Source organism: Falco rusticolus, chromosome Z (assembly GCF_015220075.1).
Source record: "Falco rusticolus isolate bFalRus1 chromosome Z, bFalRus1.pri, whole genome shotgun sequence".
NCBI classification, from domain to species: domain Eukaryota; kingdom Metazoa; phylum Chordata; class Aves; order Falconiformes; family Falconidae; genus Falco; species Falco rusticolus.
The window spans coordinates 67,415,798-67,442,461 of NC_051210.1; the positions used below are offsets into that span (position 1 = coordinate 67,415,798).

The window sequence follows — 26,664 nt, forward strand, 5'->3', positions numbered from 1 at the left end:
TTGATTTTGAAGGTCCCAGAGGTCCTCTGCCTGTCAATACATACACAACATAAATAGATACTAAAGAGTTTGGATCGGTCCAAACTGGTCCACAGGTCATACTCATAGCTTTGGTGGACAGATTTCAAAGGGTAGTGGTGAAAAGCACGCAGGTATAGGAATTTCACTTTTATATGTACAATTGACTCTGTGACAGCAAGAGACTACTGAAAGAGGGTCAGCTGTCTAGGAAGTATGCATCTTAGTGGGTGTCACTGTCAGACAGACTTCTCTTTCCACAGAGAACTGATGATGCAGGAGAGAGATGAAACTGAATGCTTAATGCCGTGTTTCTCGTTTCCAAGAATTAAGTATTTTCAACTGCAGCAGTTTCCACATGGCAAAAGCAGGCACAGATACCAATCTCTGTTAAAGTGAGCTCAAGGAGATCACGCTTCCAATGAAACAGTTGACTCAATAAATTATATGTATTAAAGTTTTCAAAAAGTTACATATGATGTTTCAATCTTAGGAGTCTGAGGGAGCCTATTATCAAGGTATTCTCAATTTCATAGTTATAAGTTTGGCAACTAAACATTTATCTCATTCATTTCCTAAATCCATGTAAAACTATTTGGATTTCAATTGCCTGGGCCTTTGAAATGTAATGAAATTTCCACTTAAAAGGTATAGTACACTACAGTTGTAGACATGCTCTCTCTTCTTAAGACAAAAATAACAGAATTTACTGTTTAGAGGTTAATGGGAATTGTTACTTGCAATATATGTATACCTAAAGTTATCTTCTCTGCATTTTATTATTTACTTTATATATTTGTTGTTTTATAACAATGTCAGTACTTTCTTGGTCATACATCTCATAGGTCTGTTACATCTTTCCTATGTGTTATTTTTATGAAATTATTAGATTATATAGATGGAAATGAAGTTATAAAAGACCTGAAGTGCATTAAAATCATCATACAGCTATGCCCTAAGGCAGAATCATGCACTCTTATAAATGCCCAACAGAATTTTTGTGTAATTAATCTTTGCAATCTATCTTCGACTGAGGTTCCAACACTTCCCTGCATAGGATACTTTAGATTCCCACAATTAGAAAGCTTTCCTAAAATCTAATAAAATTCTTGTTTGTTGCTAACACAACTAGGTTTTTGTTGTCTCTCTCATGATGACAACAGAGAGCATTTGATCATTTTTCTCTCTACAAACAACATTTTTGAAGAAGAACTGTTATTATGTCTTCTCCTTCTCTTTCTTCCAGACTAGACAAATCCAGTTTCTTCAGCCTTTCCCTAGGGAAAACATTTACTAGATGTCTTACCATTCCCCTTGTTCACCTCCAGGGCAAAAGACAGAATATGACAGAAAAGGAATTTAACAAAGGTTTAGAGTAATGCTGAATAGTAATTTTCAATAAAATGTAACAGCCTGATCAAATACCAACTGAACAGCAAAAGACAATGATATTTTTGAACAGGCTTCCAGGGCTTGTCCTCAGCACTGCCAGTTGTATCAGTACTCAACCACAAAAAAAAGAAAAAACAAAACCAGCATTATTGCTAGCTAGTAGTGTTCCTTCCTTTTGCCACACCATATGCAGAAATCACCAGAAAATACTTGTGCTTTGGAAGTCAGGGAAGGTCTACAAGGAACTCAACCTCCAAAATGTTAAGGTTCCACAACAGAGAAAGGTCAGTGTCATACCTGAGAGATACTGCATTAGGTCCATAGATCTCTCTCACTGCTGTCAAATCAGCCTCCAGCTGTGGGTGCTTGTGAAGTTCTCCATCATAGCTAACCTACCAGGGAAAAAAACCAAAAACATAGGAATTCTTATTTATGACATTACTGGCACCTGATTTAGACTCTTAAAAGTTCCCCCTGCAAAATATGCTGCATGAAGATTTCTTAATGCCACGCTCAGAAAGGGCACTGTGTTGATTAGCTGAAGCACTCAGGTGGTCTAGCTCTGCTAAGTAATGTGATTTGCAAAGCAGGCACCTCACCATGAAAATTTTTTGAGGGTCCCACTCCTGTTTGTGCAAAGAGAAGCTGCAATGGACCCATCTCTCTGTGCCATCTTGTCCTGGGTTTTGTTCTGAGACTCTTACACATTTTAAAACTGTTGAGAAGAACCTTCTCAGTTCATCCCAGTCCAGCCACTACAGGACAAAGGTTTGCTCCTTCTTGCTTGCTGTCACTCTCCTATATATTAGGCACAGAATGGCTTGGGCTCAACAACAGAAGCATGAAACTATTCTACATACCACAGGTCTCCGCATCTAAATGACATTTTCAGCTTACTTGCAGGCTGTATTCTATCCATCAGTGCAACAATATCAGATGGAAAAAAAATAAAATCAAAGAACAATTTCCCATTTAAGTATTTTACTGGAGAAAGTGTAAAGAAATATGTATTTAGACATCATGCCAATTTTTTTCAAACTCTACATGAACAATGGAAAAAGTTATGTCAGTGCTTACGCTAAAAAGCAAAATTTGTGAACTGGTCTGGTTGGACTGTATGCAGTCAAAATAATTAATATTCTCTTATCTTCTACAAGGACCAAAATACCTCTTTAGGCTTGAAACAATCTATTCACAGTCTACTACTACTTTCTGGTTAAGTGGTGTGCTGCTGATTGTATGAACCTAATTCTACTTCTTTACAACAACTAGAATGACAGTAATTCCACAGAAGTTGATGAACTCCCTAAATGTGGACAGATTCAGAAATGAGAGTAGAATTTGGTTGGTACCTTCGACAAATTCAGAGAGCAAAGCACAAAGGTGTAATTTTTCCCTTTGGCCATACATATATATGTGTATTTCCTTATACAGGAATTCCTGCAAAGAATTCTTGCTATTGCAGAACCCTATTCAGCTGCAGTACCGTTGCTTCGATTTGTACATCCAAACCTGTAGGAGACCAGTGCTATGACACTTTCAGATCTGCTTTCTAGAGATGTACTTTTCAATATAATTAAGTATATTTCAATAGGAAACATAATCAGATGATCACTTTTTACATGTGAAAATCAGCAAAGAATAATTTGATTAGACTAAGGATTCTTGAAATATAAGGCACAGAAATCATCAGCATGGTGCAGTCATGTGTTTATCAGAGATATCAATGATGTTCATGACCAGAAGGGTATAAGCCAAGTATACCTCTACCGTTTGTGCAGGTATGTCAGAACAATTTTCCAAGTAGAAAAAGCATGGGAAGAAAACTTCTATTTTTTTTTTTCAGTTTAGGTAGGAGCAAAGCAATCCTTTTAAAATGCTCATTACTCAAAGATGAATTCTTCAAAGATGCATAAATAGTTGCTGTCCTGCTTCCAAAGAGAGCACAGCAACCCTTCACAAATTACAACTGTGGTGCATCCACCACCTTCGTTGGTTAAATGACATTTTTTCAATCATTCTTATGTATCATTAATAGTAACATACAAAAAGAACACTATGCAGAACACTGGACTGCTCAACACAATGCCTTCTCCAATCTACTTTTTGATGGTAAGAGGTTATGAACTCAAAGAGGAAGCAAAGCAGTGTTCTGGCAAATTGTAAGACCACATTATGTTACTTTCCACCCCTGAAATAGTGCCATAGACATGATGATGTATGCAGGGGAGACTGCCAGAGTTTTGTGTATCAGCATTTGCAAGTATGTCCTGTAACTAAAGCATAAGAGAGAAGGCAAGAGAGCACCAAAGGCAGTAGTATTACTGTTTCAACCACTTGTTCTCATTTGCAAATGCAGTAGAGATTCAAAGCAAGAATTAACAAAACATCTCAGAGAAAGTGAATATAAAAGCTTAAAAATCTGATAACTTTGCTGTATCTGAAAGGTCTGCGTTTAGAAAGTCTCTGTTTTTGATCTGAGACCTGATTCAGTTATTTTGTCCCAAATAATGACAAAAGGTTGCATTTTTGAAGGAGATAAATGATTTACAAACCTAAATCCCATTGAAAATCAATAGGACTTAGGCTTTTGAATCACTTAGCTATTTTAAAGTATTCATCCATTAAATCCTTAGAACGGATTACAAATAGGTGCCTAGGAAGTAGATACAAACATTTAATTTATGACCAAAAGGTCCTATGTTGTTTTTACTGCCCATGAAATGTCATTTGCCATTGTCCACAGTCCTTGTTACATCATCAGCTGCTCTCTTGTCTTTCCAACTGTAACCACTTAAAAATGTTAAGAATTATCCCTGACCTTCACCTTTCCCAAGTGTATTGCACAGTTACACTGCCATCTATTCCCTATAGTTGCTAAACTCAGAATTTTTGTACCCAATCTCTGTGGGCACTGCACACACTTGTCTCAAATGAAGAAGCTTGCCTTGCTTGTTCCCCACATACACAGTCAACTATTTTGTCTTCCCAATCCACCTGGTGCTCGCTTAACTCTAACGATCACTTCATCTGAAAAAGGACTGTTCTTTTTATCTCTAGAGGGACTTTGCTCGTTACCTGACTTCCCATTTATCTTCTTTAATTCTACAGGTCCTCTTTAGAATTTTGTCTTTTTGACTATGAATTTTAAAATTAAACATTTCCTTTTTTCTCTCTTGTTAAATATACTTTCTATAATGTCTTTTTTTGTTTGTTTGTTCTCCTTATTCTGCTTTTTGAATACTCTATAGACAAGATAGTCACAATCCTCTGATATTTTATTTTTATTGCTGATCTAATTGTTTGGGTTTTTTCCAGTTATAATTCCTTCCATTAAATGTATTACCTTAAAAAATTACAATGCAACATAATGTCGTTTGCACTTCAAATAGAAGGCAACTAAATTTTAACCAAAACTGCCTATTATACAGCCCTTTGACACCTTGCAGAATGATGTACTGCTCTTTGTGCTCTTATCTCACAGACAGTGTTAATATTTAGTCATTCTTTTGGGCACCGGAAGGCATCCTTTACCAAATGTATCAGCACTGGTTCAAGAAATAAGCACTCCTAGCTGTTTGTAGCCTTTTCCTTCACCTTGAGGCTACTGTCCTTTCTCCAGAGTTGAAAAATGGAGCCAGTACACAAAACTCATCACTACAGGGCAAAACCAGAAGGTTTTTCCTCTCAGGTAGATTAAAATAAGATCTTGCTGTTTGCACTGAAGTATGTGTACACGGTCCTCCCCAGCACTCCACAGGACTGTAGGAGTCAGCAGCTGAGGGGAGGCAATTCCTGCATTCATTTCTAAAGTGAACATGACTCAATACCCCATGTCAGTTATTTCTGACATTGAAAATAGGTTCCTTCAGTTCCAGTTTCAGTATCACTTGTAATAGCTTTTTAGCGGTGTGCTTTTTTTTTTTAAAGCACATCAACATGTGTGCTGTGTTCAAACCCCACCACGCTCTTGGCTCTGCAAGGTAAGAGGCTTGGCCATGTTCTGCTCATCAGCATCCCATGCTCCCTGCACCAACCCAACCGGCTGGCACTGCTGGCATGCTTCTGCAGCCCTGGCTCTGCACCCAGGGCATGGACAGCTTCAGCCTCAAGGCTGAGGCCATGACAACTTCCATAAACAGCAACCGTAATCCATTAAAATGTTCCTAAATAAAGAGTTCTAATAATGTGAGAAATTATTTCTTTAGGGCAATAGTCAAGACTAAAAAGATAAGAAAAACGTGCATCGACTAGCAGCATGAAGCGCTCTATTGACACGGCAAAAAGAAAAGAGATGAAGAGATTTTATTTCCCAGTACATAAGAGAATGTAATAATAACTAGTTCTGCTGAGGGAACAAGAAGGAAAGACACAGAGCAGTACATTAATCTAAAAATATGCAGCATTTTTCAAGGTGAATTTAACTGTAGAGCTCAGAAAAAGAATAGACTATTGCCTAGACCAAAATTATTTTGAAATATCTATTTTTACCATTAAATTGCAGTGCTCTTGACTTTACAAAATGGAAATTCTCCATAAGGAAACTGATTTGGATCCAGACTGACTTCCCATTTTTATCAATAGTGGGACAACCTTTAAAGAATCAGTATCTATTTCCTGGAAGTAAGCAACTGGCTTCTATTTTCAAATTTTTCTGAGGAGTACTTGCTTTTTCTGTTCTTACAGCTTTGCAAATGTAAACAAACTAACCCTATTTAAAATTTGATAATATTATGCTGTGTAACATATTCAATATTTCTGCTATAAACCACTTATATATATATATATATATATATATACACACATTGCATTCTATTCAGTGATGAAGAAACCTAATAAATTTTCATAAATTTACAGTGGAATGAACAACAGAAGCTCCCAAACACTAATTTCTTGAAACTTGTGCAAAAATTCCCTCCATTACCTGTCCTCCATAATAAAATTCCTCAGAATCATTATCTCCTTCAGAATCTTCTTCAACTGTGCTGTTGTGCCGTGACTCCTTAACGGAAAAGGAAAGTTAACAATGATACAAGCGATATGCTTATCTTGCATTTATAGTTCTAATTATAAATAAGATATTATGATTTTACAAATAAGCTCATAGTGCCCTTTATTAGGTTATCATTTAGTATCATTTCCCCAGAAAAGTACTAAGGCTCTGTTTTACAAATAGTGAAATAGCAGACAAAAGATGTACCTACTAACTGGGTACAGAGAAACTCCCTGAATATGTGTCGGAAAAACAATGCTTTGTTGGGCCACAGACACAGTGTGGTGTTTTAAGGAACTGAGTAATTCAGCAGACTATAATGGGATACTTCACTCTGTGATTTTGCTAAAAAAAACCCCTAATCTACCCACCAAGAAAGGTTCTGGACTTAATTAATTTGGTGTTTCAGTGACCTACAAAAAATTTTAATTTACTTTATTCTGGTAAATCAATTCTAACAGTTTAAGGAAATAATTCAATTCCAAGCATGGCATCTCTTAAGTTCCTTTCTGTGAAAAACTGACACATTGCTGCTTAATTATTATTTTTAACAGAAGTTCCAGCCTGTTGCCAGAAAAGGTGAAAATTTTCTGACTAGCTCTATTCTGGAACTTTGAAAATTAAGGATTAGAAAAGTAATATGCTTACCCAAGTAAAACCTGCTTTAAATAGGCTGCTCTGTGAATAATTGTACTCAAATAAATAGAACCGATCCCGGTACAGACTGCAACTCAGCATGAGCTGAAGTGTTATATACTGCTTCCCACCAATGGAACCTCTACTTATAATTATGTAATTGCTTGAAGATATTAATTCGTGTTTCCCACAATTCATGTGTTATTTCTAGGCCCTATGATGACAAGGATCCCCTACAGAATGCCTGCTAAAATCATAATTCTTCACTTCAACCTGAACATGATGTACTTACTGCTTATTTTGTACTTATGTCCTGCCACAGAACTGCCGTAATTGAAATCAGATGTATAAATCAAAGAATAGCAATTACCCATAAATCTCATACAGTCATAAATGTTAAATACACCCAAATATGACCAACTTCTATTTACAGACATTCTAACCCCACTTCCCTAGCCTTGCCTCTGAATTCCTGCTCTAGTCACTGTGTGTATACCTAGAACAGAAATCGTTATTTCAGCCAATTTCACAGCAACTTTCTACAACAAGGCAAAAAAATAATTTCTGCTTCTACTTCACTGGGAAGAAACACAGTCACTTTAGTCTTCTTTGTTTTATATAACCTTAGTTCAAGGGGAAGTCTGTGTTAAAACAGAACTCAACAGAACAAAAATTCAACGCAAACCAAAGAGAAATGAAACACATCAGAATAGCAACAAACTCATCCTACCCTAACCAAACCTCTGTGTAGCCAACAGAAACAGTCAATGTTAGAGATTTTTTTTAAAGGTTTTTTTTTCCACCCAGTACTTTAAGTACCTCATTCAACTTAAAACAAAATAAAAGCTCCAGCTCTGTTCCATAGAAGCTAAATATACCTCAGGCTTATAATGGGTAAATCCTTCCTGCGCTTGAATTTTTCTGATGTTTACCGAGCACTGAATACAATGACAAGGCAGCAGAAGCAAAGCATTTGCAATGCAGGTTTTTATATCAGATCAGGTTTAATCTACTAAAAATCCCCAATCATACACATTAGCATAACTGGCCATGTTTATATCTCCTTTCCAGGATCAAATAGAGATCCGAGCCTAAAAAGCAGTCATCAAGAATCTCAGCGACCACCTTTACCAAAGGAAATCTTTAAGTCAAGCACCCAAATTCTTGATACAATGCTCAATTTCTTGCTTGAGGTAGGAGCCCATCTGGTACTTTCTTGGAGCCTGTAAAACTGTCAATCCCTGTAGACTTCATGTTAGTGACACTTCTTTCTTCAGCTAATGTCTCAGTGAGACTGGTCAGGGTCCCACGCCAGAGGTACGGCACAAATACAAGTGTGACTGGAATGCCTTAATACTCCAGCCACTACTTATGGTGAATAGTGTCACGCAGAGGTCTAGAGTCTCCAGTAAGGCTGCTGCAGGCCACACAAAGCAGCAGTGAGCTAATAAATAGCATGTGGTCCTGTGTGCAAGAGTAGGTTAAAAGGTATTGGCACCATGATCTACTTCTCCAGGAGAGCTGTATCTTTTAGGGCAGACAGGGTCTCTACCACTGTTGAACAAGAAATGAAATAAACGTCAAAACCCTATTTCCTAGGATGGGAGCACCCCTATCCCAACTAAGTGATTCACTAGTTAATCCATGTATGAAACCTAGAGAACTACGCTCATCTTCTAAAATGTGTAAATGCGTATAGTCTGCGTAAGCACACATTTGATAGGAAATATGTGGTAAACATTCATAATTTATTTTCTTTTGCTTCTTAAAATAACTTCTGTCAAAATAGGCATACAAGAAGTACATACCTCTCCATTCTCCCTCTGTAACTTTGATTTTATGGATAAGCAATAGTTGACATCACTGGTTTTTCTTAATTCTTAAAAGAAAAGGGAAAATAGGGAACATCTGTTAAAATATGTGAATTAATTTTGCATATGCAGACTTGAAATATTTAGTCGCAGTAATAGAGCAAATAAAGGAACAAAAAGTTTCAGATATGAACAGCATCAAAGAGTTTACAATACAACAGTCTAAAATTAAGAAGCCCCTACATTTCAGAAGACTTGTATTTTTAAATGTGAAATGGAATTCAGCTGGTCCACCTGGGAGATCTGTTTCTCCCAATCTGTAATTCACATTTTAGTGTCGTTTATTAATTTTGTACACTTTATAAAAGAAAGAAAACTAAAAAACCAACAGCAAAATTAAATCAGATCACCTTCTATATAAAACACAGATTTTTATTCTATTTTAAATGAAAGGGTTTATTTCTTTTTAAATTACAGAAATATTTACAAATACAATTTATCTTAAAGTTCTAACTATAATGGCTAGTTTTTGTTTGAGTGCCACCACACTCACTTCAGTAAAATTTTTCATGATTTACATTGGTATAAATGAGATCAGATATTGAAGATCATATTGGTTTTTCAGTGGAATTCAAAGTAATTCTGTGTTATGCAAAAAAAGCCCTAAAGCAATGTAATAATAATAAAAAGACTGCGAGGATAAGTGTTCCTGTCTGAAGAACTGCCAGAACTAAGACTTCTCTATGCAGTTTCTCCTGCAGCCTGAAATCATCAGGGAATGTTGTCTGCTAAAATCTAAAACCCCTCTACGCACTATGCATAAATCTTGATTATATATTGTATAAATGTGCCTGTATGTCTGAAAACCATATCCTTTCACGTATTAAATACTTTTTGAAAGTATGGAAATAATTTCAAATGAGAGGTTCCCAAAATCACTGGGAAAAAACATTTTTTTTCCTATAGTCTAATTTAGAGAAATAGCCAAACCATTTTGTTTGACATTTTCTGAAATACTTCACCAAAGGCAATGGCTTCATCCCCAGCGATGAAAATTTGGCGAAGTTTTAAGCAAGTGAGCATGAAAACTTTTAACTGGGAATTATTAAGCACCTCTAGCTGTATTCAAGGAGAACTGCTTTAGCTTAGACTGCAAGACAGTACAAAAATAAAATACATTCTGCCTACACAACTGTAGTGATCCCCAAAAGAAATATTTTAATTTCTTCTGTTCTGAAATGTAGGACAATTTACTACAGCAAGATGATGAGAAAATAGCAAACTGTGTATTTGCAGACATTAACATATCTCCCCTTTAACTGCAGACAACATCTTGTCTTTCCTCACAAAATATGAACTCGATAAAACACTTGGGACATAAGATTACCTGTAGCGATTTGCTGGAAAATTACTGGAATTGGCTCTGTTGTAACTAACACATCTTCATCATTATCAGAACTGGAAACATAAGTGTTATCTATGAAAAGAAAAACACCTCACATGGTGAAGTCCAGTTGTGCTCTGTCAGCCCCTTCCCACGTTGCCCATCCCACCCTTGTACCATAAGGAACTACTCCCCAGTTGGTTAGGGAAGCCAAGCACTACCATCTTTCTGATGGTTTTTGGTGGCTTTTTTTTTTTTTTTCTCTTGATATCACTAATGAAAAGTAAAATACCAGAAGGATGGAAGATTCAGACCCGAAGTTTATACAAGCAGACTCCTGGAGTTTGATGTCATGTCTTTTGTGAATCACACCAAACACTGCTCTGAAATGTCCCCCAAGGCTTAAGGAGGTTTGAACCAACCTTTGCAAAATGAAGACTTGTTCTATGCTTTTTGCTATGCCTGACACTAAAACTCAAGCTAGATCTGCTGTGCAGAGTGAAGGCTGCATTCAGAGCTGGGTGTTAACAGCCCTTTATGCAAAATACTTGTGCCTCATTTTGCCTAGTCACGTAAAGGTTGTCTGAAGTTATCTTCTAATCAGTGGACAACCTTTCTTATGCCTGATTCAGGAAAAAAAATCACTCCTCTCACTTAACAAAAATGTTAGGTATGGATATGAATATGGGAAGTCCGTCCCAAATTTTCTTTAAAAATGTAGGAATTAGGCTGTGGAGGGTGTGTGTTGGTTTTTTTGGTTTGGCTTCTCATTTTGCTTTCCAATCATTTAGTAATAACAAACAAGGAGCAGCAAGTTTTTATGTAGTATCTGCAGAAGTTAATTTTGCACAAATTGCTGAACCGTCTATGAAAGTAATAATACTTTGTTTTCTACTGATCTAGGCTGAACTGAAATTTAAGCTCTAGAGCAGAGAGGTTGGCAATTAAGATAATCACAGATAAAAAGACAAGTAAGAAAAATGAAATAAGGACTTGATCTATCATAATTCCAAACACTCCAGTCCCACATCAGCAAAGTGCATAAACTCACATGTAGTTTTAAGCATCCTGCTGCAATCCCAAAGTCTTTGACCACAGTGCTTCCAGTGAAATGTTAAAGATGTTAATATTAATTAAACAGTAAATTCAGTAATATTCTGTATTACAGAGGTTCTTAGCAGCCTGTATGAAGATGAAGCCCCAGCGCTGCTGCCCCTTTCTCGCACAGGTGTGCCACACTGCTTTTGAAGACTAGTAGCTGCACCGCCCTCCGCCTGTGAAATGGCTTTTCTGCCACATTCGCACACATCTACTGAGTCTGACACTATTCCACACCTTCGCCTGCTTCTGCTCCTGCACTGTCCCACGAGGTAACCTTGAGTGATCTGTGCTCCGCTCAACATACACATATTGCATGCAGGCAACTGCTGCAGGAGGCTGACACCACTTTTCTGCTCCATCAGCTCAGTCTGTATCCACTTGGCTACGTGCACTTGGCACAGGGATGTGTTTCAGAGCCACAGCATTGCGCAAATAAAATGGAGTCCCTTGAGCCATCTGCTAGCATTCACTCCTTCTCCCACTTTGTCTGTGGGCAGGATAGGCTGAGAACTATGCATCCAGGACAGCTGCATCCCACCCTCTTCATGGACCCCTGCCTTGCCTCTGTTTGCATGCTCCACCTTGCTGTCTTCATTTCAGTGTCAGCCTCACCATGCTGGATGGCTCTGGGCCATTCCTTTCCCAGGTTTGGGAATGCAACTTATTGCTATAGAGTCTAATGAGCTGGAATAGCAGAGACCACCATATCGCTCTAAATATACCAAACACCATATATATGGATGGGAGAAAGGAAATCCATGTGCTAGAACTTACTGCTGTATGAAAGAGTAGGAAAAACAATATGTTCTATACAGAATAGAAAATTACCGAGATATACATATAAGGAAAAAAGGACTGTTCAATTATAGTTCTGTAGATTTTAATTATATTTTTATGTCCATTGTCATTCTTGCTTGGCAGCTGGATAGTACTATTCTCACTGCCAAGTTTTTGTTTTCTATTTGGCAACCATTAGCATTTTTTCCTTTTCTTCCATCAGTCTAATGAAACTTGAAATTAAGATGCTGGTTTTCATTTGCTTTCTTCAACATCCAGTTTCTAACACACCACACCTAGGAACACCTCTCCTCTTAAGTGGAGGACCTAGTGCCCATACCTAGCGGAAAGATTCAGCAAATCACTTACTGCCAAACTCATTCTCTCCATCTCTCCTGCAATCTAACAACGTCTGAGAAAAGGATGTTTCTGTTAACATGTGTGTAACCCACAAATCACTGGGATAAAAGACTACAGCAGTTCTACAAGTTTATGGCAGCCGATGCGTATCACACTCCAAACACATATTCATTAGAAAAATGCTTGCTGCTGTAATGGTTCTCATAGGACTCATGATCCACTTGTATTAATGGGACTTCAGTCTACTCATTGATATATTCTACAACTGGAGCAGTTATTTTCCCCAGTTGTGTCAAAGTTATGAGAAAATGGTTACATAGATATTTTGCTGGAACTGTTATTACCTGCCTCTAAAATTTTCAGTGATATTTTCACAACTTCAGCAATGTATACACAACTTTGAGACTTCACTGTCTCAACACTATACCTATTAAGTTCCTCACTGTGCATTGTGAGCATATTTTTACCTTTCACTCATAATTATCTAATTATCACACACCTTCCATTATGTAAAGTTCTCATGTCATATTATGGTTACCATAGGTAAGATTTAATGCTCAGCTGTTTGTAATCTTTTGATACTTCATGAAGCAATTCAGCAATAGCTGCACACTGTTATCAGCGCCAAAATGGTGACGCTGCAGACATTAACACTTCTGCTGCGCACACACACACATTCCACTTCTAAAGGCAGCTAGAGTATATGCATTACCCAAAGCTCTTCTTATAGTATCTAAAATTTACTTGTGGTGTTATCACTTTTGGCTCAATGACTATAATTTGTATAGTAACTTAATCTCTTCTATTTTCAATGCATGCATTAGCAATTTATCTGATGATCAACTCTGACAGCCTTCTCCTGCATTTCTAGATTTGATCTACTGTGTATTAGACACTCCTGATCTCCAGAGGACACAAGTTTGGTATAGCTATGCACTAATGGACTTGACCTGTAAAGATTTACCCTGCAAGAAATTTATTTTGATGAGCACATGCTGAACTCTATCAACTAGCAGCAATAGTTGGCAGATCACCTTCCAGTTGAGGAGGACATCAGCACAGAGCTACCCAGACTTGACACTATGGTACTCTGACATGTCCCTGAAACACCCCTTAAGGTACATGCCAAAGAAGAGAGCCACAGTCAGCAGTAATGTTAAGTTAGAGATTTAGGATAAGGACAGATGACAAAGAATCAGGTTTACCAAGTCAAAACAAGTATTTTATGATCAAGCCTCTAAAATGGAAAAAAGCCATTATCACTCCTAACACACTGAACACCTCTTCATCACAAAGCAAACATGCACCCTGCAGAAGCTTGAGATATAAATGAAATCAGGTCTTCCAAAGCCTTGAAGGGTTAGACTTCATTCAGTAAACATGTACGGCTGGTTTACCAATCCCCCAATCCCCCTGTCAGCTACAGTTCTGCCTTTAAAATACAGGGAGTAATGGCAGAGAATATTCATTAGGTTTAAAAGCAACCAAAGTCACTCAGGTTTGTAGGCCATCCAGGCATGCTACAAATAGCATTGTAAGGGAAATCTGAGGTCTGTCAGAAGAATTTGCCAGGAGATGAGATCTCATGTGCTGTGGGAGTAACTGCTGGTCTGTGCTCCAGCCTGCCATTTAGTTAAGGCTTCCCAGAGATCCAAGTTTTGTGATGTTTAATAAACTAAACTGTTAATAACTTATGATGGTATTTTTCCCTCCATTCATTATCAGGGCAATGAAGTAATCAGTAAACCAATTTATCTGTGGTATGACTGTGTATTTTATGAGTATCAGTTTCTCCCCTTTACTGCATGTTGAAAAATTATTAGTAGCAGCTTTCCCTCCAGTTTTTACCAGTGAAGAAAATATCTCTCATAAAGATTGTTAATATTCTTTCAAATAATCCATTGTATTTAGCATCATTGCTGATGCTTGCTGATTTCTCTCTGTATCTGCTTCAAGCGCTCTGGTGTTTTGAACAATATAGTCTACTGCTTATCAGTAAAGAAGATCAAAGCCTCACTTCTTTAGAGATTCTAAAAGAAACAAGAAATATTTCTTTTAGAAATATTACAGAGATGTTACAGATAAAGATCAAAAAAGGCCAGAGGGCTTCATATCATTCATGGTACTTACACGTAAATAATCCCAAGTGCGAAATACACAATATCGTACAATCCAACAGTACTACCATGAACCTTTACCTGCACAGCACCTGTCTGCCCTCATCCTCACTTTCCTCTCCTACTTCTGCTAACCTCTGTGCCACCTGAAGTATCTGTGCAGTCTCTTTGTGAAGGAAATCAGGGAAATAAGCCAGCTGAAAACTAGCTTTTGCTTTTGCCTGGTGTTCTTCATGTGAATAATTCCCCTTGTCTAGATTGGCTGCATGGTTATACAAATGCTTTTGCTAACCCAGCTCAGAGTATGAAAGGGATGAAGGACTGAGCAGCTGGCAACAGCTTTGCAAGCTTATGTTACCAAAGACATACCCATACACAAACTCTTGGCTTCAACTGACCCCAAAAAGCATCAGTGCATAGTCCACAGGCTTAACTTGAAGAACATGGGTAGTCTCATTAAGGTCTAATGCAGAAATGCTTGCTGGCCCCATGCCAGGCTGCCCAGCCTCTTGAAAGATCAAGCTTTATCTACCATGCCAAAAAGGAGCTGGGCGCTTTCTCACTCCTATCACTGTTGGCTCCAGACATGGAAAGCATCATATAAGTTCCAGTCTCTGTAAACTTGTGAACCAGGTTTTCTCACCCTGACCCAGCTGACAAATGATGCCTGGAAAGGAGGAATGACTGTGAAAATAACTAATGGAAAATGATTAGCACAAGGATGCACCTGGAAGACAACAACACCCTTTCAGATCATCTCATCTGAATAGAGCAAATTGTGGTAACATGCATATGTGTGTCATGGACAAGAATGTTGCACTGTACCTGGGTAATCCTCAGAGACATGCACTGAATAGGATACACTGTAAAAAGAAAAAACAAACAAACAAACAACAGAATTAATAACAACAACAGTAACTGCTGGCATAACATTTTTTTCCTGCTCCTGTATTGTGTTTTTTTATAGGTTCCTGACAGTTTCCAGGACAGAAAATAACAGCTATTCTGATTGCTTTTGAAGTGCTCAGCTAAAAATAAAAGTGTCATGCCCATTTTGAAAACTTATTTTGCTAAACTGGCACATCCCGATTTCAACCTTCTTAGAATATCAAGACTGCATTATATTCACTTTAGAGTAACATTGCACAGTATCTGTGCTTAGGTTTAAAAAAATAAGTTGCTCTTTGAACAGAACTGGAAAAGTGTAAACCCCAGAAGTTTTCCCTGCTTCTGGTTTCTCGGGTTGAGTCAAGACCCAGTAGCAAGCCTTGCTTGCTGGCTGGGGCACTTCTGTATCTTCCTATTAGTCTCAGTAAAGGCTCTGAATGGTTCAGGCACCTTCCTCTCATCAGAACCTCATATTCGTAACAGCTGTGGCAATTTTATTTGATTCCTCTACCTCTTTGCCAAACTGAGTTCAAATCAAATTTGAAAGAGACATGGTCACACTAAAGGGTAGCTTTACTACATGGATTACCTGAGTCTGTTTCATAAGAAAGTAAGTTATACAAACACACCGTCCTGGTCCTCCAGCCCAGCCCACATGTTCTTTCCCTACCACCCAGTGAGATCTTCACTAAATTCACTGCTGAGAGCAGGAAAAATGGGCATGGTGGTTGGCTCGATTATCTAACTAGCCACCAAGTCCTTCTGAATTTTTGCAAGGTTACTGTGTGTCTTAATTTTGCATTAAAAGCATTCAACTCTGCAGCACGCTGAAAGCTTTCTGTTGTATAATTCATGTTCTTTCCACTTCTACATTCTATAAATTGTATGTGTCAACTTACACATTTAAATAATACATGGTGTGTGTTCAGGTCTGTAGAGAGTTAAGCAGACAAAGGCAGGATGGCATAGTCCTTTAATAAATTTTGGTGTGTACTGTACATTGCTGAAAATTGTTTCAGTGGATCTTTCTAAATTACATGAATATAGTTTCCATATAGAGTACAAAATAAAACTATGTATGATTTTTTTTCTTTTTTTCTCTCAAGGACTTCCATTAAATGAACTACACTGTCACAATCCAATGATTGTAGGGGTGATCAATATGAAAAAGTAGGTCCCTCACACTTTCTTCCATAAGTCAATCTATTACCACACAGCTCTGTCACCTGTTTTTGCACATCATCTATTCTAGCATAATTCATTTTATGTATTGTTTGACTAAGAGGCAAAGATACCTGTTTCTTCAATGGCTGAGATGTTCACATAAATTGAAGCAGAAAGAGTGTTTATTACAGCTGACAAAAGATTTAGCCACACAACTCTTGATAGCCTCAGTCAAGCCAGAATTAAATCCCATCACTGTGTCCATCTGAAAAGCATTAATAGAAAACCTATCTGCCAAACCATAATTATGGTAGTATGCTGGAAATAGCAATCTGATGATCCTGAGCTGTCACTTCAAAGAAAGTATTTAAAGGAGATGTGAAGCAAGATTAAAGAACAAAATGCCTGAAAATAGGATAATTACTTCCAATTAAAATAAAGCAATAGTTTTAATTATTTTTTTATTTAAAAACCAGTAGTTTTTATTAAATTTGTTCAGTTCCTAAACTGATTCAGTTTAGGAACTGAACAAATTTTAGTATAGCCCTCAATTCAGCAGAACTATTAGTTTATTATGCTGGGTATGTTTAATCTGGAAATCTTTACATTATTAGTTTCATTCCTCTCCCCCCAGCTCCCCCCCCGCCCCCCCCCCCAACCAAAAGGGAATGTCTAATTGTCTTCTTTCCATCTAAATTCATATTTTCAGCACATGTTGGGACCTCTGTTCTGCCCTTTTCTCTTCAGTGTCCCCAGATCAGTGTACTTTGAGAAGTATCAGTGAAGTATTATACTAGACAAAGATCTTATGGGAACATCCTTTTAGATAGTCCATTCTTCTCACATATATTTAAACTCATATTCAGGGAGAATAAGGCTTGTTTGAGCCCCCAGACAAATGAAGTGGTACTTTGCTTGAGCTTGTCATCTTAGGTTAGTGATGTGCAGGCTATGGAAGCAAAAGGTGGAAATAAAACTACCGAACAGAACACAACTTGGTTTTCTGTCTCAGCTTGCCTCTGAGTGTTGCACAGGACCACACTTTGGCACATTTTTCTGCATTCAGGATAAACTGCTTCCTACTGACTGTGCACCTGATTTGTCAGAAAAGAAGATATACCAGGCTAACAAAGGTCTCTTAAGAGGCCCCTGTCCTGCAGCCACCCAAGCATTTTCCCACTAACTTCAATGAAGATGCAGATGTTCAATGCCTCCCAGTGTTAAAACTTCTTAGAGCCAAAGAAAGCCAGTACTGAAGCAGCTTCCTTGCCTGAGTATGCAGAAATGCAACTGGACTCAATTTAGGCCTGGCCCCCTCATCGATGTACATCATGATTATTCTAGTGAGGGATGTAATTTTTCCTTCTGGCAATGCAGTTCTTCTGTACAACCCTGTTGCAGTTACATTGCTATAAATACAACTTATAGCACTATAATTTATTTCCATTCCCATAAACACATTCTAACCAGCCAACCATCATCCTTGCTCATTCAGTTATATTGCTTTAGTTACATCAACATAGTTCAACACTTGAGTACAAACAAAGCCTCAATGATGGTGTTATTTCTGTTTTATTCAGCTTAGACCCTCTGCAGAAGGCATCCTACAGTATATATGCTTCTTGACCTTTAAAGTCAGAACAAGCTTAATATTAGAAATTGCCTAATAAAATTTTAACACAGTAAAGCACCATATAGGAAATTAGTGCAAGCTGTGATGTTTCACTGATTATGAGTTTTTAATGTAAACTTCTTTTTGCTTGAAATAATATTAACATGTAGATCCACAGCCTTAGCTTAGTAACAATTCTACTCACAGGGGACTCCTTGCAAGCTTTTTGCAATGTGCTTAAAGCATAACTGTTCCTCCTTCAGAAAGGCTATCTTGCAAAGGTCTCTCTGCATTTGAGAACTAATTCATCAGATAGATGGAGACCCACCACTTAATTGTTATTTTTCAGATTAATCAGTTCCAATTTGATACAGAACAAGCAAATTCACCTGCATTTGATATTGCTATAATTTATATATATATATATATAAAAAAATCTAGTTAGAGAGGAGTGCAGCCTCCAAACTGATTATACTACCAGGTAAAATATTACCCAAAAAATTGAATCTCCAGGGCAAAGAAAGAAATCCATGAAAACTGAGAAAGACAGCAAAGCAAAAGTTACTGCAACAAAACTCATTCATATAAAGGAAAAATACCAGCTTCACCTCTGTAAATCAATTTGTAAGATTGTTTCCTATGTCTTGAACTGCAGTACCATGAACTATCACGGTACAAACCCGTGGATCAGACATGCATCCTAAAGCCACAATGATGCTGGAGCTGGAGTGTATCTTCCCATCAAATTCACATTATCTCAACTCTATGCCACCTGTAGTTTCTCTCTAGGAAAGAAATCCATTAAGCTGCATTTCCAGCTGTTTTGCACAGCAGGAACAATGTGAAGCATCTGGCTCGAGTCTAAGATTTATGCCCATGGAATGGTTATGACAATTCAACCAGCTCTGTCCCACGGCAACGGCTGACTTACTGCCTTATTAAGTGTGGAAATTGTGATCTAGTTTTGTCATGGTTTAAATCCAGCCAGCAACTAAGTACCATGCAGCCGCTCACTCACTTCCTCACTCCCACTGCCCCGGTGGGATAGGGAGGAGAATCAGAGAAAGGTAAAACTCATCTGTTGAGATAAGAACAGCTTAATATAAAGTAAAAGATGATGATGATGATCACAATAGCAATAGTAATGAAAAGGAAAAAGAAGAATAAAATCCAAGAAAAAGAAGTGATGCACAATACAATCACTCACCACCCGCTGACCAATGCCCAGCCTGCCCCTGAGCAGTGATTGGCTCCTCCTGGCCAACCTCCCCAGTTTATATACCCCACACTATGTCCCATGGTATGGATCATCCCTTTGGCTAGTTTGGGTCAGCTGCCCTGTCTCTGCTCCCTCCTGGCTTCTTGTGTACCTGCTCACTGGCAGAGCATGGGAAACTGAAATTCCTTCACTTACAGTAAGTGCTACTTGGCAACAACTACAACATCAGCGTGTTAACATTATTCTCAGACTAAATCCAAAACACAACACTGTACCAGCTACTAGGAATAAAATAAACTCTATTCCAGGCAAAACCAGGACAAGTTTCTATTCCAGTTTTAGCTGTCTCTACCAGAGCCAGAGCTCCATGTGCTAACATTGTAGCTTGCAAACTTGCTGATGAATAGAAACAAGATTTTTTGTCATGTGGAATCTTACATTAGTCTAATGCCAATCTATAACATGATATAAGAAAACAACAAATAGGATTTTCTTAATCTTAATGCATCTGGAGCTACAGAATTCAGAAGAGACTACTTTTTGTTTACAACAAATAAAAATCCCAGATCTAGCTCATCAATGAAGTAATGCCAGAAGTTAATAGGATGACTGAAACTTCATACCTGAAGAAAAAATACTAAGACTCAGCAAAGTAAACTCTGGACAAATATGTAAGATTAAATGCTACTATGGCATTGATTACATGCCAGGGTCAACTTCTGAGTAAGTGGCGAGCTGAAGAAAAGAATAGTGAAATCTTCATAAGAAAAATAAAATTATACTGGTGAAAACTTTGGGCCAAAGGGCCTTTTTAATGACCAGTACAATACTTCTGGAAGCACAGTGTGATATAGACTTGATGGTTTTACTCTCCTCTAGGTGAGGCAGTAAGAAGGAATAAGGTCCAATTGAACAGATACAACTTGTGTTCTTTTTCCAATGCCTAACTATCAATTCTCCAAAATTACTACTGATCTTCAGTAGCTACACATTATATGCCACAGTGGAATATTTAATGAATGTCCACTAATTCTGCAGAAAATATTCCCACTTCCATCTTCACTCCTTTGTTTCTTTTCTTTGAAAATGCTTCCAAATTCCTCAATGGATTCCTATTATTTTCACAGCCTTTAGCTTCCTCTTCTGTTTCAATAAGACCACCATTTGATACTGAAGCCTGGCCCTTCATATTGTGTCACTTATGACAAGCCTTTTTCCTCAAATGAAAGAAAATTGGTCCAAAAGGATTCCACCTTGAACATAGGCCACTCTCTTCTAGTAATTGGTCTGAGATCAAGTTTGAAACCTAAGAGCTTGGCAATAAATCATATCACAAATACAAGGTAGACATTAAAGATGTACTGTGGGTTTCCATCCAAACAAAACTTTCAGATTGCATTCCTGAAATATCTGACCTTTGAAAAAATACCCTGAGAACTGGTAGAAGATGAGGCATTTAGGTATTGGCCAGCTGGAAAACTAAGCCATTTACACAAAAAAATCTGAATACTTAACAAGAAAAAAAATTATTTTTTTTTTTGCAGTTTAGTTCATTTGAATTAGGAAATTCTCTGAAAAGAGCTACAATTCAAAATTAATAGTTAAACACACTGCAAAAGGCTTCAATGTCAAGTCTTTCTTCTGATCTGTGCAAGATGACATGCATGCAAATAACAGCAGAAGAGACCCAGCAGCCATAAGCAGCAATTTTCTATGGCAAAAAGATCTCTTCTGCTTAATGGACAGACAAGACTTCCAAATCCACAGCCTGGAGACAATAATTTTGTTCTATGCTGAAAACCGAACAAACAAAATAACTATGAAAGCAATTAAAAACTAAGCAAAAATTACTGATGTGTTACTTACAGCTAGGACAAAGGAACTTAATGCAAACTCCCCCTTTGGTGTTCAACTGCCACAACCATGAGTGAATGATAATGTCAGGTTTTCTGACAATTTATGAACAAGTGAATTAACAAAATATTTCATCACTTGGTATGTATGACTACCGTGCTATTAAATACTTTGATAGCTTTCAATGGAGCTCTTAAAAAACAATGCAATTACACTACAGGAAAAATAATCTTGCTCTTCCGCTCTAGAGCTTCTGAAAGATTCCATCTCACCCAGCACACATCAGCTGAGAAATTGCTCCACTGAAGCTCATATTCAGAAATATACCTAAAACTGTGGCAGCATTCTGAATTTTCTTATGAGGAAAATTTTGTATTCAACTATTGCTAACATTCACAATGCCTTTAGTAAAAAATATGGAGGCTTTTAAAATGTATTTATAAAATGATAATACAATGCACATGTTACTGCACTGCAAATCCCACTAAAGACTGAAGTAAATACTATTAGACAACACAAACTAGCAAGTACTGCATTCCATTCATTCATGATCTTAAAGGTCTTTTCCAACGTAAAACAATTCTGATTCTGATACCTTTGACAGTCCCAGTAACATGACAAAACATAAATGGAACTGCAAAAAGTTGCAGTTGTGTAAAACACTAACAAAGTGACATGCATCTCCAAACAGAGGGACATACAAACAGTAGTTAGAATCACGAGTTGGAAATATGATAGATAGCACAACACATGGCACGGTTCTGAAAATAAAAGTTTGCATAAGGCTTTTTAAAATATAAATACAGACTTTTTGCTCTTTCACACAGTGAAATAACTACTGAAACACAGGACTTCTTTTTTTCCAGCAGTGAAATAAAACCTGATGTCATTAAATAAAACAACAATTACTGAAAAACAACCTTATTATTGCCTGAAAAGAGAATTAGAAGCCTCCACAAACAAGACGAAAATTAAGAGAAGGCAGACCTAAGTTTTCATGCACATATTAGCAAAGCTATTAAAAAAGTGACTGTTAATCAAGGGCAGCAAAAATAATCTCACTACATGAAAATTTATTTTCTTTTAAAATACAGATTTTAGAACTTGAATTAAATCCCACTGAAGTCCATGGGAGTCTTCAGTACATGACAAAGAAGATTACAGGCAAGTTGCACAGGAAATAGAAGACTTCTGGCCCCTACCACTCTCCTGGTACTTCTAGACACAGGTACTTAATCACTTTGCTGAAAATTTCAAGATGTATTCCAAACGGTGCGAAATTTGGCAAGTACTTTTTTCCCTTTTTTTTTTTATATCTGCAGCTTATTTATACAACTGGACAGTGAACCATTTCACATCCGTACTATTTTCTGGATTCCCGATTAAAACTAGCTTCATGGATTTCTAAACAGCTTTTGAAGTACCCTTTAAAATGTTTTGCATATACATGTCTGCATCTCAGCAATTTGTTTCCAGACACTGGCCACCTTAAATCTCCTTCTGAAAGACATTACTTCAATGAGTTTCTGTATCCCTTGTGATTCAGTACATGATGACCCAGCATCAGTCACAGCTATTTTTTGCTGCTAAACAGAGCCAGGCTCTTGCAAAGAATTGAAATTAGTGCACACATTCCTTTCACTATACATCAAAATTCCCCGTGGTGCACCAGCAAAGAATAACAAGTGACTGAGTAATCTTTTCCTCCGGATGTTGAGGAACATGCATGTGTGATGACATATGAAAAGTCCCAGGCGCATGTATTGATGACAAATTAGAGCTATTCCAAAGAGACATGAGCAGTGTCAATGTGCCAAAAATGGCACTGCTTTCATTTTGTGACATAACCTACAGGAACAGAGGTGCAGAGTCAAAGTTATTATGTTTGCATTTGGCACTAAGAATAATTGCACTACTGGTCTTTTCATGCAATCGAAGTGCATCTGAATCAAATGGTGAACATTATTCAGGAAGTCCCACCTGATTTTGCACATTATTCACATAAAGGGGATACAGAAGACTACAGCTCAACCACTTCCTTTTTGCAGAGCATCAGATGAAAAAGTCATGGCATCTTCTAGTAAATGCACCAAAGTCTTAATCACTCCAATAAACATGAGGACACTCAAAAAGTTAAAGTTATTACTTATGATGATAATAATAATAATTTAATAAGGGGGGGGGGGGGGGAATTCTGTGTTGTGTGTCATTCTAGAAAGAGTTACATCAAAATATGGCTGCACATGCAAATCTAGGTTGTCCACAATCAGGCCATAGCAGATTCAGACCATTTCACCCAGAACTAAAAAAGCCACCTCTTCTTGCAGTCACCCTGTCTGACTGAGTCCAGCTCCCTCCCCTCGACATGGATACACCTTAAACCTCTCTTCTGTGAACTTTCTTCACAGATTCCACTGGTCTGAATTCTTCCTCCATCCTCCCCATTAGCTCTTCAGCCAACTTCAGCCTTCCCCAGGACCCAGAGTGCAAAACAAACTCAGGACAGTAACCTCTTGAGCCAGCTCAGCTGCAGCCAGAGAAGCATATATGATCATAGCCTTTGGGCACTGCATTTCCAGGATTGGGCCCATCTTCTACTACATGTTTTTTACAGTCTCTGTCTTGTGGGTTTTTTAAAGAAGAAATTTTCTCCTCTCCAGCTTCTTTATTTTCTTTTTGGAGCATTGCTGTCACAAGCAACCACGACGTAGTCTTTTTGGAGCCAGGTAAAAGTTATCTTAAAGCCCCAGGGTTTTGGTCTACATTTGTCCTTCCTATTGGAAGGCTGTTCAGAGGCTCTTGTGGCTGTAATTCTAGTAATTCAGTTTTCAATTAAGATCAATTGAACAGAAACTGTTTGTCCAACCCTTGTATGAAGCTTCCATGTTGCGATCTTTCAAAACAAAAATACAAGGGCACAAAAAGAAACAACGATGATACCAAGGCAGGGAAACAAGGCAAACTTCAAACTGAACAATTCAGTGATCAAAACAACAGAAGAGAGCATCTTGTGACAGGAAGATCTACCCAATCATTTCAGCAGATAATTCCAGCACCTTACCAAACCTTAAAAAAACCCAAACAAACCAAACTACATAAACCTCTGGAGACATTCAATGTTTAACTTCATCATGTCCCTAACAAATGGAATGATTCCTTTCCTTTACATGCAGTGTTCGGCAATAGGCATCCTTTTTAGACCACTCTACATATTCATTAATTAGATGGCATTTTGCTTGTTTATCTAATGAGGTGTGTAACAGCCACTGCTGTTCAGGAAAAAGTGAAAATTTAAATACTTTTCCCTTCAATTCTTTGAGATATCTCACAGAATTAAAAATTTTCCCTTCTACCCAGCCCACACCCCCACCCTCAGCCCCCCAAATAAAGTCCCCAGTACTTCTTGGTATAGATGAGATACTGTATTTGTGGACTAAACTCTTTTCTGTAAGTTCCATACATACAGCTTCCATTAATATCAATACAAACTCAATATGTAACTTCCAAATACAGAATTTGAATGTCAAACTATAGCTTTTAGGAGTCATCTGAAGTAAAAGTGCATATTCTTGCACACATTCAATATAAGAAAATCCTGTAGGGAAAGATTTTTAAAAGATATTACCAACGGAATTGCCCAACACAATTTATTCACACCAATATAAGGCATTCACATAATTCAGGACCACTGGCATACCTACAGCTTGTTATTTATCTATTTCTTACAGGTACACATAGTATTCTGGTCAAGTCAGGCGGTGTCCAGCACCTCTGAACATTGCTAGATTATCATTCACCACAGACCCGTATCGTGCACATATTTTAATCCAGGTGACAATTGCTGTTCCTGACTCCTAGGCCACATAGCTCCAAGGATTGCTTGCAAACCTGAGGGGCTGGCTTATCCTGCTGTACCATTAGAGTAACATGGTCAAAACCACACTGTTTTCTGTGTGTAAGCACACAAAAGGAGGTGCTTACAGTGGCTAGCTGCAATGCCAGTGGGCTTGCCTCTTCAGCCCAAAAGACCCAAGAATTACAGTGATGCAAGGGACAGTATGAAACACGAGAGCAGGACAAACTCTCACCCCTGCAGCCTCACAGGGATAGCTGTAACATCTCTGCAACTATATCAGAGTCATGAACAGCCCACACTCATGAACAGCAAATACAATGGAAGATACAATATGAGGTAACAAGAAGAGATTACTTTTTTCCCCCCTTTTCTTTTCAGATATGACAGTTTCAGTCTGAGGGCACTGGTACGCTTCAAATACAGCATTCAGTCCTGGGCATCCTTAGCATTAGAAAGATTTCAGTGACCTGGGGGGAGTACAGGAATTATCAAGAAACTATCACCAATGGGGCAGAACAGGCCAGTAAGCAGAAAAATGTAAATGAGTTCAGACAGCTAGGTGTACAGAGTACGGCAAATCAATGAGCAAGTGTGACAGGAAATGTGATGACTGCTGAGACACATTTTCCAGAGTGCAAACATGAAGATGGGATATCATATTTACACGATGGCCCATGGGAAAATGGCAAGCCATATTCAGGTGAAATTAGAGTAAAAAGTGTAACTTGGCTGAAATTCAGAAATGGAGAACCCCATTGAACAGTTATAGTTAGTCTCCCAGGGAAGGGACAGAGGGCTAATCACATAGGCATCACATCCACACAAAGTCAGGACAGAAAAGGAGCTTAAGTAAATTAATGGAAAAATTTTGCATTGGCAAGGTTACTAACAAATATGTTTCCCATTGCTAATGTCAAGAATTATGAATGAGTAAAATGTTACTTGCCTTTCTCACTCGTAGCTCGGAGAACCAAGTTGTAGATTCAATATTACATTGATGACTCTCAAAGTGACTCATGGAAAAAATTCAAAGCATACTCCTGTACTACTATTTCAATTGTGTGCAGAATAATAGTAGCAGAGAATTTCAGTTCAAGCACTGTTTTCAATGTTTTAATTTTTTTCAATGCATCTGAAGTGGCAGCATTGACTAAGATCTGAAACAGCTCTTCCACCACCTTCTCATGGATTTTAGCTGATCCTGAATATCACACACTCTTGATTTCTTCTTTGTGACAGAATGCAACAGAAAGCATATGCACTTCCCACCCCCCCCCCCCACCCCCTTCATTTAGGCATAGCATGTGTATCGGTTCTATATAAGTAGTGTTAGAAACTAATAAAGTTGAGCAAGATGCATAACTCATACTGAGCGTCTTCTTGACTCCAGCGAATCCTTCTTCCAACATACCCAACCAACCATACCTGAATATAATCTGGCAGATATTCCTGCAGAAAATAATAAGCAAACTGTAGAACAAA

General features: G+C 37.8%; 1 protein-coding gene across 1 annotated transcript in view; it reads right to left on the reverse strand.

Annotated features, from left to right (window-relative positions):
* Positions 1 to 26,664, reverse strand: part of PARP8 (poly(ADP-ribose) polymerase family member 8) — a 131,199-nt gene that overhangs the window by 62,456 nt on the left and 42,079 nt on the right. Inside the window, exons 3-7 of the mRNA XM_037374019.1 lie at positions 15,415 to 15,452; positions 10,238 to 10,327; positions 8,848 to 8,918; positions 6,335 to 6,412; positions 1,708 to 1,802 (exon numbers count right to left, since the gene is read on the reverse strand). Of these exons, the coding sequence (XP_037229916.1) occupies positions 1,708 to 1,802; positions 6,335 to 6,412; positions 8,848 to 8,918; positions 10,238 to 10,327; positions 15,415 to 15,452 (372 nt within the window). The remainder of the gene's footprint in view (positions 1 to 1,707; positions 1,803 to 6,334; positions 6,413 to 8,847; positions 8,919 to 10,237; positions 10,328 to 15,414; positions 15,453 to 26,664) is intronic.